We start from the raw sequence: 12,086 nt of genomic DNA, 5'->3' as shown, positions 1-12,086 counted from the left end.
GATCCAGCAGATCCCTGGCGAGCTCTGCTACCTCATCCTCAAAACACCCTGGAAGAACCTATCATTACCAGTGGAAGAACCTATCATTGGCAGAGCCAGGCAGAGAGAGGCCTCTGCCCAATCCTAAGCCCCCCAGGAGCACAGCTCAGAGGTAAGGGAGAGCTCCCAACCTCCTCTATACCCTGTTGAAATTTCTAACGTAGGCAAGACCATTCTCTAAAGTTCAATATCTCTGGTTTAGCATGTTTATTTAGAGTTACGAGTTCTCAGTGGTGATGTCTCCAACAGCTGCCCTGGAGGCTCATCGGAATGAGAATCCAAGTATCTTCTGGGGGCAATTTGAGGTCCCCCCGCCCTTTAAGCAAGCATTTAATGGTTCGTTTTAGCAATCTTTATTTTTAAAGAAGTTAAAACATATGTGTCAGGGAACTGCCATCGGAGGGACAGGTGGTGGACAGGCTCCAGGAGAATAGGAGAGAATCTGCAGCAGAGGAAGGAACCAGCAGGGGGAGTGCAGGAGTCACAGCGGAGGGGAGGCTCTGGGATACTTCTAGTGAGAACAGCGAAGAGGTAACAAAACCCCCATTAGGAACTCCCACCCTTCGCCGGAAACTGTCACGCAGAGAGTCACGAAGGCGCATGTCCGTCAAACAGCTTTTATGTTGGCGTAAATTCCGTAGACGCCCACTGTCAGATTCTACCAGCGACTGACGGAGTCATGCTTTGGGGGCTCCGTTAGTGCCTCGGTTTGGATGACCAGCCAAACCCCAGAGGGATCAAGCTTTTACGCACAAGCAGCTCACTATCCCATCATAGCAATCTGACAGTCTTTGAAAGCAGCTTGTGCAAGCAGAGGGCATCATGAGCGAACCAGCCGGAACCGGAGGAGCTGGAGCAGGTCCAAGCCTGGAAGAAAGGTACAGGGCGTTGGAGGTCCAGCTGGCGCTGCAAACGGCGAGGCTCGAGGAGAGGAGGGCTCAAGATGCGGATAAAGGGAAAACCACCCCATTTGCCAGACGGGTGCCTGGATTGGTGCAGAAATTTGGGGGGGATCCCAGGAACTATCAAGCCTTTAGGACAGAGATGCAATATGCTCTCAATCTACTGTTTGATGACTTCCCCGATGAGAACTCTAGAGTGGCGTACGTGATTGGCCATCTAGAGGGAGGGGCGAAGGACTGGGTTCGGCCCCTGATGGCAGCCAATAATGAAATCTTAAAGGACACTATGAAGTTTTTTCGCGCCATGGACTTGATGTTTTCCAGCGAGATCGAGCAGTGGGTGGTGCGCAGACAGTTAATGGCGTGTAAACAGGGGAGCCGATCTGTACGTGAGTACTGGACTGAGTTCACCATGCTGATTCATAGACTAGGGTGGGACCTTGCTAGTGAACCTATTCAAATGCTGTTTGAAGAAGGTCTCTCTCCGGCAGTGAAAGATGAACTTTCCCGGGCGCCTAGGGCGGAGTCTATGGATCAGCTGACTAAATCAGCGCTGTCCATAGGAGCACGCCAGGAGGCTAGAGCTATGGAAAAGCGGGAAGGAAAGGGGGAACGTTGGAAGGACTTCCGCATTCCAGAGATTCTGGAGCAGCCTTTCCCGCCAGCAGAGCCGATGGAACTTGGAACAGCGCGCGCGCGTGCAGTTTCAAACACCAGTGAAGGGCGGAAGAAGGAGGGAAAGAGCGGCAAGAGATGCTAGCTCTGCCAACAGCCAGGTCACTTTGCCAGAGTCTGTCCGCAAAGGAAGGAATGGCAAGGGATGGCGGGAACTGTTGGGGGGAAGGAGGAAGAAGAAATCACGGAGCAAGTAAAAGCCAACGCCTGGTTGCCAACATCAGGGCACAGCAGCCAGGCCAGGGAGTAGTGAATGTGCCCATGCCGGAACCTCCAAGACCAGCGCTTGTGATAGAGGTGTTGCTGGAACTGGCAAACGGACACCCACTGAAGATAAAAGCGCTATTGGATTCAGGTAGCTCATGTAATTTCATGAGTAAGGAGTTTGCAGCTGAACACCAGATACAGACTATCCCATTAAGTAAGCCTTTGCAGGTTACCACGATTGATGGGAGGGAGCTGTTGGGAGGAGAAGTGAACCAACAAACTGTACCAATGATAATGAGGGTGGCAAGACACACAGAACTGATAGCGTTTAACGTAGCCACCTTGGGAGGAGCTCCTATTATCTTGGGAATGAGCTGGCTGGCACTACACGATCCGCTAGTAGGCTGGCATCAGAGAGTGGTTTCCTTTGGATCAGCACATTGCCTAGAACACTGCAAGGAGGGAGAGGCTCAGGCAGGGGCCAGGGCCACTCTAGCAGGGATGGAAGTGATGGACAAGGGGAGGGTGCCACCACAATACGCTGACTTGATTGACGTATTCAGCGAAAAAGAAGCAGATAAACTGCCCCCGCACAGACCCTTTGACTGTCAAATTAACTTACTCCCAGGAGCACAATTGCCAGTGGGCAAGCTGTATGCAATGTCAGACAGTGAGATGCAGGAGTTAAGGGAGTTCATTGACAAGAACCTCAAGCGAGGTTTCATCAGAGAGTCACGAGCGGTGGGGGGCAGCCCAGTGTTCTTTGTGGACAAAAAAAACACGGGCAGGCCCAGGCTTGTATGTGATTTCAGGGCCCTAAATGCAGTGTCAGAACCAGTGACTTTCCCTATGCCTAGAATTGATGACATTCTAACACGGGTGAGAAAAGGGAAAATTTTTACCAAGCTGGACCTTAGGGGGGCATATAACTTGATACGTGTGAGAAAGGGGGATGAGTGGAAGACCACTATGTTCACCCCCTTGGGGGCTTTTGAGTACCGGGTTATGCCTTTCGGATTACAAGCGGGCTCCGCCTGCTTTCAATCATTCATGAATCACGTCCTGGGGCCACTGCTCTACAAGAACTGCGTAGCGTTCTTAGATGACGTCCTGGTGTACTCAGAGAATGAGGAGCAGCATGTGCGAGATGTAAGAGAGGTACTGAGCAAGCTGCGAGAAAACCGGCTGTGGGTGAAACTGGAGAAGTGTCAGTTTCATACCAGGGAGGTGGAATTCCTGGGGTACCGGTTGTCTGACAAGGGATTGGCCATGGATCCCAGCAAGGTTCAAGCGGTACTGGAATGGAAAACACCAAAGACCAAGAAGGACGTGCAAAGGTTCCTGGGCTTCGGAAACTTCTATAGGAAGTTCATCAAAAACTTTGCCCATTTAACAGCGCCCATCACGGATTGTCTTAGTAGCAAAAAGAAATTTGTTTGGACGGAAGAAGCGCAGCGGGCGTTCGAACGTTTAAAGCAGGCGTTTGCGTCGGAAGAGCAACTTTTGCACGTGGATCTACAACAACCAATGAGAGTAGAGACTGACGCGTCAGACCGAGCGGTGGGGGCCGTTCTTCTCCAGCCGGGAAAAGATACGTCTGAATGGAGACCGTGTGCATTCTTCTCGCGGAAGTTGAACAAATCCGAGAGGAACTACACAGTATACGACCGAGAACTGCTCGCCATTCATGAAGCATTCCGGAAATGGCGGCACTTGCTGATTGGGGCGCAGCACAAGGTTCAAGTCCGAACTGACCACAAAAATCTGGAATACTGGAGAACAGCCCGAGTGCTGAACCAGAGACAAGTGCGATGGGCCCAGGAGTTCTCCAAATTCCACTTTGAGATTCGTTACGTGCCCGGCTCCGAGAACGTGAGGGCGGACGCTCTTTCCAGGAAACCTGAGTACTTAGAGGGGGAGGGAGCGCCTGAGGCAAGGCATGTAATCCCTGAAGACCGCTGGGTGTGTGGGGCGGCATTGGTGGGGCAGAGGGAACTGATAGAGGGTACTGAGAACGATGAATACGCCCAAGAGAAACTCAGAGAGCTCAGGAGGACAGAGGAGAACACAGGGGGGTTTGAAGAAAAGAACGGGGCATTGTATTACAAAGGGGCACTGTACATACCCGATGGGGAACTGAGGGGCAGAGTACTCAAGCAGTTGCATGACAGCCCCACAGCGGGACATTTTGGACAGCACAAAACCATGTGGTTGGTTACCAGGGAGTTTTGGTGGCCCAAGGTGAGGGAGGACGTACGGGAATATGTCAGGGGTTGCGACAGGTGCCAGCGAGCGAAAGGAGAGAGGGTGGCGCCAGCGGGGCTATTACAACCCTTACCCACGCCAGAAAGGCCATGGGAGGCAGTATCCATAGATTTTATGACGGACCTGCCAAAATCCAAAGGCAAAACAGCTGTCATGGTGGTGGTAGATCTATTAACCAAGATGTGTCATTTTATAGCTTGTTCACATGCGGTCACAGCGGAGGAAACCGCCAAGTTGTTTGTAGAACATATTTTTAGGTTGCATGGCGCCCCCTTGAGGGTTTTGAGCGACAGAGGGAAACAATTTACTTCCAGGTTCTGGAGGAAACTTATGAGCTTACTGCACGTAGAACTCAATTTCTCAACTGCCCGGCACCCAGAAACAAATGGGCAAGCGGAAAGGGCAAACGGGATTTTACAACAATACCTGAGGTGTTATGTAAAAGACAGAGAAAATGATTGGGTGGATAAGTTACCTCTAGCAGAATTTGCCTACAACAACGCGGAAAACGTGTCCACAGGGATGAGTCCCTTTCTGGCAAATTATGGGTGTCACCCCCGGGCATTCCCAGGAGAGGGAGGGGAGAGGTGGAGCGTGCCGGCGGCGGAATATTTTTTTGAAGAGATGGAAGCGATCCACCGTCAGCTTCAACTTAACTTAGAGAAAGCCAAGGAAGAATATAAGAAGCAAGCAGACAGAAATAGGAGGGAAGGTGAAACTATAAGGGTGGGAGACCGGGTGTGGTTATCCACCCAAGGACTACCGTTCAAGGGCGGGAGTAAGAAATTGAGACCCAAAAGATTGGGACCCTTTGAGGTCATACAGCAGGTCAACCCAGTAGCATTCAAACTCAGGCTGCCCAGTCACATGAAATTACACCCAGTATTTCACAGGTCATTACTGTCGCCGTACCGAGAGGGACGTGAGTGGGGGGAGCGTGAGAGAGAGGCCACCCAAACGCCCGTGATAGAAGAGAGAGCGCGCGACATGAACGTGGCAGGAATCATTGATTCCAGGTGGAAGGGGAATCAGGTGGAATATCTGGTAGAATGGGAGGGGGAAGTAGAGTCGGAAAACACTTGGGTACCAGCAGAGGTAGTCAATGACGAGGTCTTAATAGAAACATTTCATCAGCGTTTCCCAAGAAAACCGCAACCCGTAGCACGATTTAGAAGGGAACACTTTAGGACCACCGATGAGGAAGGAGAGTTTGAAGGGTTCCCAGAGTCAGGGGTGGGTGAGGAAGCCGACTCCGACGAAGAAGAGGAAGACGGGGAGAGAGACGGTACGCCGTGGCTAGAAGTGTTTGAATCCTCGGATGACGAGGAGAGTTCCTTCAGGGGCTTTCCGCCCTCACCGCCAGTGGGAGAGGAGGCGGGAGGGGGTGAAGGGGGCCCTGGGGGGGAGGTGGATGTCAGGGAACTGCCATCGGAGGGACAGGTGGTGGACAGGCTCCAGGAGAATAGGAGAGAATCTGCAGCAGAGGAAGGAACCAGCAGGGGGAGTGCAGGAGTCACAGCGGAGGGGAGGCTCTGGGATACTTCTAGTGAGAACAGCGAAGAGGTAACAAAACCCCCATTAGGAACTCCCACCCTTCGCCGGAAACTGTCACGCAGAGAGTCACGAAGGCGCATGTCCGTCAAACAGCTTTTATGTTGGCGTAAATTCCGTAGACGCCCACTGTCAGATTCTACCAGCGACTGACGGAGTCATGCTTTGGGGGCTCCGTTAGTGCCTCGGTTTGGATGACCAGCCAAACCCCAGAGGGATCAAGCTTTTACGCACAAGCAGCTCACTATCCCATCATAATATGTAAAGTTTTATTATTTGTATGGTAGCATTTCATATTGTACCTTGTGGAAAAGAGAGGGAATGGATGAGAATCCTACTCAGCATAAGCAAGAAAATAAAATATAGCTGACGAACAAGCAGAGAATCTTGATCTTGAGATGGCTTGATAAGTCCTTGGTTTAAATTCTTCTCTGCTTCCCACTGAACTTCCTACCAGAGCAGCCCCATTAGTAAACTACATTTTATGTTAATGTACTTGCTTGGAGTGATAATTATCTCAGCCTTTCGCCCTGGTCCTTGCTAGTGTGAGTGTGTCGGTATAGCATAATAATTATACAATTAGCCTTGTCATGGCAAGGAGCTTTGGGAATAGAGACATCTTGAAGTTTAAAATGTGGACAGCTGATAGATGACAGTCATTAAACCCATCCTTTGTTCACTCCCTGATAGGCTTTTCAGAGAGCTGTAAGCCAGGACTCCTTAATGAAAAATAAAGACCTTGAACCACAGCTACATCCCTTCACCTCCTCCCAACCTTTCCGCTCACCCCTGCTTCCTCCCTCTGCACACACAGTCTGTCCATCTTTCACTCCTGGCTGCTTCAAAATAACGAAAGCTGCTCCTAACTAGCACGTTTATCAATCAAATGCTGCCAAGGAGAATAAAAAGGAAAATGCTGCTCTCTAACAATGCGGCCAAATGGTCCTAATCTTAGAGCAATTTTTACGGTGGAGGCTTGCTCTCTCTCTCTCGGCTTATAATCAAGGTTGTTGAGCCGCGCCGAAGAGGTGCAGGAAATGTACTAGTGTTCCTCAACTGGATTTTTTTAATGTGTGGAAATCTGCTTGGAGCCCAAGCAATTTTCTATCAGATGAGAATCCTGATCTCAGCTTTATTTTGTGCACAAAGATGTATTAGCCTAACTGCAATGGGGAAAGTAGTTTTCAGCCACTGAAGCTGGCCAAAGATGACTAGTTATTTCTCCATGGGACTTAGCCCATAGGAGGATAATTTGCATTATTTTTGCCACACTCTCCATGCGGTCCATAAGGCTCACGATATGGCATGGATTCAGTGGGTGGCATTGCAAACCATCTTTCCCCGTCACCTTCTAGGACAAGAGCAAAGGAGCTGTGGTTCAAGGTCTTTATTCATCTTGGTGCTGGGCTAGAAAGAACAAACTGTTCTTCTCTCTTATCCCTTGAAACCGACCAAGGAATGAAGAGTGAAATTGGGAATGATCTTCACCCACAGAAAATAAAATAAAATAAAAGCTGGGATGATACCTAGATTCTTGAAGGAAGGACACTTGGACCTTGTTGAAGTGGTTGCTCAAAATATTCTGAAATGTGATTGTTAGTTTCATGATTGTGGGAGGTATGGAAAGAGATCTCTGCACAATTGCATTCTGAGTTATATATATATAGAGAGAGCTCTGAGTTGCAAATGTACAGCTTCTCTTTTTCCCTGAAGAAGGAAATACCCTATGGGAGGCTGGCAACATCAGAGCCTGACTTTCTTTCCTGAGAAAATCTGATTCTGCCCATTTTCCTGGCTAACATTCTCTTTATTGTACTTTCTAGCCTCCCTCTCGAGTGACGCTATGCTTTGCCTTGGTTAATGTAATTTTAGAATTCTTTTATATTCACAAGATGTTAAAAGGATCTCCCCCAGGATCTGATTTTCCTTCCCTGACATTCGAGTGTATCAAACTGCTTATTACCTTGGCTTATTATTATTATTGGAAAGTAACACTTATGGAATTATTTGAATGTAAAATGTGATAAGCAGACTTGACAGCCTCCCAAGAAAGAAACAAATGGAAATACAGTTTGGACTGTAATTCACTATGGTGCTGCTAAGAGCACCTGCCATGCCCTAAGAAATGGTAAATGAGTTACAGCTGAATTCACATGACCATGTTCTGTATTCCGTCACTGTAATATCAAGTGAAGTTTTGCATCTGTGAAACAGGCATCCCAATCAAGCATCAGAAACACACCCTTCTTATCACCTGATATCGTTCACAAAAAGCAAACTTTTAAAGGAGGCACTCCACACCATCAGCAACTTGTAGCATACATGGCATGTCTGCCTCTTATCTTCTTCCTAGATGGTAGAGGCCATGTCCTTACAACCTAGTAAACACCGAAAACCATGCAAATTTTAATCAATGTGAAGATCGTAAAAAGGGATAATAATAATATTATAATAATTTATTATTTATACCCCGCCCATCTGATCTGGCTGGGTTTCCCCAGCCACTCTGGGTGGCTTCCAACAAAACACTAAAATACAATAACCTATTAAACATTAAAAGCTTCCCTAAACAGGGCTGCCTTCAGATGTCTTCTAAAAGTTTGGTAGTTATTTTTCTCTTTGACATCTGGTGGAAGGGTGTTCCACAGGGTGGGCGCCACTAATGAGAAGGCCCTCTGCCTGGTTCCCTGTAACTTGGCTTCCCATAGCGAGAGAACCGCCAGAAGGCCCTCAGTGTCCAGAACAATGGAGGTGGAGACGCTCCTTCAGGTATACTGGACCGAGGCTGTATAGGGCTTTAAAGGTCAGCACCAACACTTTGAATTGTGCTCGGAAACGTACTGGGAACCAGTGTAGGTCTTTCAAGACTGGTGTTATATGGTCTTGGTGGCCGCTCACAGTCACCAGTCTAGCTGCCGCATTCTGGATTAGTTGTAGTTTCCGGGCCACCTTCAAAGGTAGCCCCACATGGAGCACATTACAGTAGTCCAAGCGGGAGATAACTAGAGCATGCACCACTCTGGCGAGACAGTCTTCGGGCAGGGAGGGTCTCAGCCTGCATACCAGGTGGAGCTGGTAGACAGTTCCCCTGGACACGGTATTAACCTGTGCCTCCATGGACAGCTGTGAGTCCAGAATGATTCCCAGGCTGCGCACATGGTCCTTCCGGGGCACAGTTACCCCATTCAGGACCAGGGAATCCCCCACCCCCGCCCACCCCTTGTACCCCAAAAACAGTACTTCTGTCTTGTCAGGATTCAATCTCAATCTGTTAATCCACCGGAGATCATCGACCAGTGCGACTAAGGCAGTTTCAGTCCCATGATGAAGCCTGAATCCCGACTGAAAGCGTTCCAAATGGTCCGCTTCTTCCAGGCGTGCCTGGAGTTGTTCAGCAACCACTCGCTCAATCGCCTTGCCCAAGAATGGAAGATTTGAGGCTGGGCAATAGTTGACCATATTGGGATTTAATTCTAAATAGATATGCACTGAATTGCACTGTAAGACTGCAACTCCTTGCTTAAATTATGCTGCCTAGAGAACGTTAGGGTTTGATGTACAGTAGCATGGAGGAGAATGTCATGAGGAGAATCCCAAACTATCTCTGCCCCAATGCCAACACAAGAGATTGCGCAAGTGAAAACCCGGCCACTTAACTCAATAGCAAGCCAAGCTGTCTGTTCTACCACATGAGCACCAGAAAATAAATCTGAGATGAGGAGCCTGTGGCCTGCCAGATATTACTGCACGACAACTCCAATCTCCCCACCCACTGGCCATGCTGGAGTGGGTGGGTGCTGACAACGGCCGCAGTCTAAAACATCTGTAAGGACACAGCTTCCCAACTTTAAAAAAACAGCCCCCATCCTACCATGAACCTAAGGGGCAAGTATGCTTTTGAAATATTAGACAAGCCTTTCTCTTCATTTTTCAGTAAGTCACTCAAATTTGCCAAATCAATCTCAAGAGAAAACTCAGTTGCTTCTCTGACAGAATATCTGCTGCAAAGAGCAAAATGAATTGAAAATACCCCTTAAAGCCTAAAATATAGACCACAGATGCATGAGAAAGGCCGCTGAGATTTCAGTCCTGAGTGGATATTGCTTAGAAACACGAACCAATCGCCAAACTTCAAAGGACATCACCAGAGGCTATTGGCCCCGGCAAGCCAACCGAGGGCCTCTGCAGGTTTTGCTACTCTTTATGCAAAAGTCAAGACAGCTTGAAATGAACATCCATGCATAATGAGATCTTCTGAACCAGCAGGCGTAATAAAAAACACTGCAGAAAATATAACAAAGACCGACCCAGTAGGGTGACGCCCAGTGCAGCACAGCCAACCTCATTATGATAAACCATTCAATAAACAACATTCACCACTCAGCTAAAGGTAGCCTTTCCTCTTCCTCCCCTTCCATTTTCAGCCTTGATACAGAAAACTGTTGCAGAAGTGGGTACAGAAAAAGATGCCGTTATTAAAAGGAAAAGGGAAACGGGTGGCGCTGTGGGTTAAACCACAGAGACTAGGGCTTGCCAATCTTGACTTTAAGAAAGCCAACTTCATAAAACTTAGGGAAGTGCTGGGTGAGATCCCATGGACAGTAATACTAAAAGGAAAGGGAGTTCATGATGGCTGGGAGTTTGTTAAGAGGGAGATAGTAAAAGCCCAACTTCAGGCAATACCAATGAGACGGAAGCATGGAAGGTGCCTAAAGAAGCCAGGGTGGCTATCTAAAGAACTTTTAACTGAGTTAGGATTAAAAAAGGATGTGTACAAAAAATGGAAAAGGGGGGAAACCACCAAAGAGGAATTCAAACAAATAGCCAGCACGTGTAGACACAAAGTCAGAAAAGCTAAAGCACAGAATGAACTCAGGCTTGCTAGAGAGGTTAAATAATAATAATAATTAATAATAATAATAATAATAATAATAATATATTATTTGTACCCTGCCCATCTGGTTAAGAGCAACAAAAAAGGCTTTTATGGGTATGTTCATAGCAAAAGGAAGAAGAAAGAAACAGTGGGGTCACTCAGAGGAGAAGATGGTGAAATGCAAACAGGGGACACAGAAAGGGCTGAACTCCTCAATGCCTTCTTTGCCTCAGTCTTCTCCGATAAAGAAAACAATGCCCGACCTGAAGAATTTGGAGGAAATGATTCAGCAGAGGAAACACAGCCCAGAATAACTAAGGAGATAGTACAAGAATACTTGGCTAGTTTAGATGTATTCAAGTCTCCAGGGCCAGATGAACTGCATCCAAGAGTATTAAAAGAACTGGCAGATGTGATCTCAGTACCACTGGCAGTCATCTTTGAGAATTCCTGGAGAACAGGCGAAGTCCCGGCAGACTGGAGGAGGGCAAATGTTGTCCCTATTTTCAAAAAGGGGGAAAGAGAGGAGCCTAATAATTACCGCCCAGTCAGTCTGACATCAATACCAGGGAAGATTCTGGAGCAGATCATTAAGCAAACAGTCTGTGAGCACCTAGAAAGGAATGCTGTGATCACCAATAGTCAGCATGGATTTCTGAAAAATAAGTCATCTCAGACTAACCTGATCTCGTTTTTTGACAGAATTACAAGCCTGGTAGATGAAGGGAACGCGGTGGATGTAGCCTACCTTGATTTCAGCAAGGCATTTGACAAGGTGCCCCATGATATTCTTGTAAAGAAGCTGGTAAAATGCGGTCTTGACTATGCTACCACTCAGTGGATTTGTAACTGACTGACTGACCGAACCCAAAGGGTGCTCATCAATGGTTCCTCTTCATCCTGGAGAAGAGTGACTAGTGGGGTGCCACAGGGTTCTGTCTTGGGCCCGGTCTTATTCAACATCTTTATCAACGACTTGGATGATGGACTCAAGGGCATCCTGATCAAATTTGCAGATGACACCAAACTGGGAGGGGTGGCTAACACCCCAGAGGACAGGATCAAACTTCAAAACGACCTTGACAGATTAGAGAACTGGGCCAAAACAAACAAGATGAATTTTAACAGGGAGAAATGTAAAGTATTGCCCTTGGGCAAAAAAAAATGAGAGGCACAAATACAAGATGGGTGACACCTGGCTTGAGAGCAGTACATGTGAGAAGGATCTAGGAGTCTTGGTTGACCACAAACTTGACATGAGCCAACAGTGTGACGCGGCAGCTAAAAAAGCCAATGCAATTCTGGGCTGCATCAATAGGAGTATAGCATCTAGATCAAGGGAAGTAATAGTGCCACTGTATTCTGCTCTGGTCAGACCACACCTGGAGTACTGTGTCCAGTTCTGGGCACCACAGTTCAAGAAGGACACTTACAAACTGGAACGTGTCCAGAGGAGGGCAACCAAAATGGTCAAAGGCCTGGAAACGATGCCTTATGAGGAACGGCTAAGGGAGCTGGGCATGTTTAGCCTGGAGAAGAGGAGGTTAAGGGGTGATATGATAGCCATGTTC

General features: G+C 47.9%; 2 protein-coding genes across 6 annotated transcripts in view; one reads left to right on the top strand and one right to left on the bottom strand.

Annotated features, from left to right (window-relative positions):
* Window positions 1-12,086, bottom strand: part of ERBB4 (erb-b2 receptor tyrosine kinase 4) — an 837,205-nt gene that overhangs the window by 120,138 nt on the left and 704,981 nt on the right. The gene's annotated exons all lie outside the window — the stretch shown is intronic.
* The window catches only part of LOC310831628 (uncharacterized protein), a 466,313-nt gene continuing 458,833 nt past the window's right edge, over window positions 4,607-12,086 (top strand). The window contains exon 1 of the mRNA XM_083712533.1: window positions 4,607-5,900. Coding sequence (XP_083568659.1) covers window positions 4,611-5,792 — 1,182 coding nt within the window. The 5' untranslated portion in view covers window positions 4,607-4,610 and the 3' untranslated portion in view covers window positions 5,793-5,900. The remainder of the gene's footprint in view (window positions 5,901-12,086) is intronic.

Source organism: Podarcis gaigeae (assembly GCF_964106915.1).
Source record: "Podarcis gaigeae genome assembly, chromosome: 1".
NCBI lineage: Eukaryota > Metazoa > Chordata > Lepidosauria > Squamata > Lacertidae > Podarcis > Podarcis gaigeae.
The sequence above is the reverse complement of the archived record's forward strand: the minus strand, read 5'-3'. Positions and strand labels throughout refer to the sequence as shown.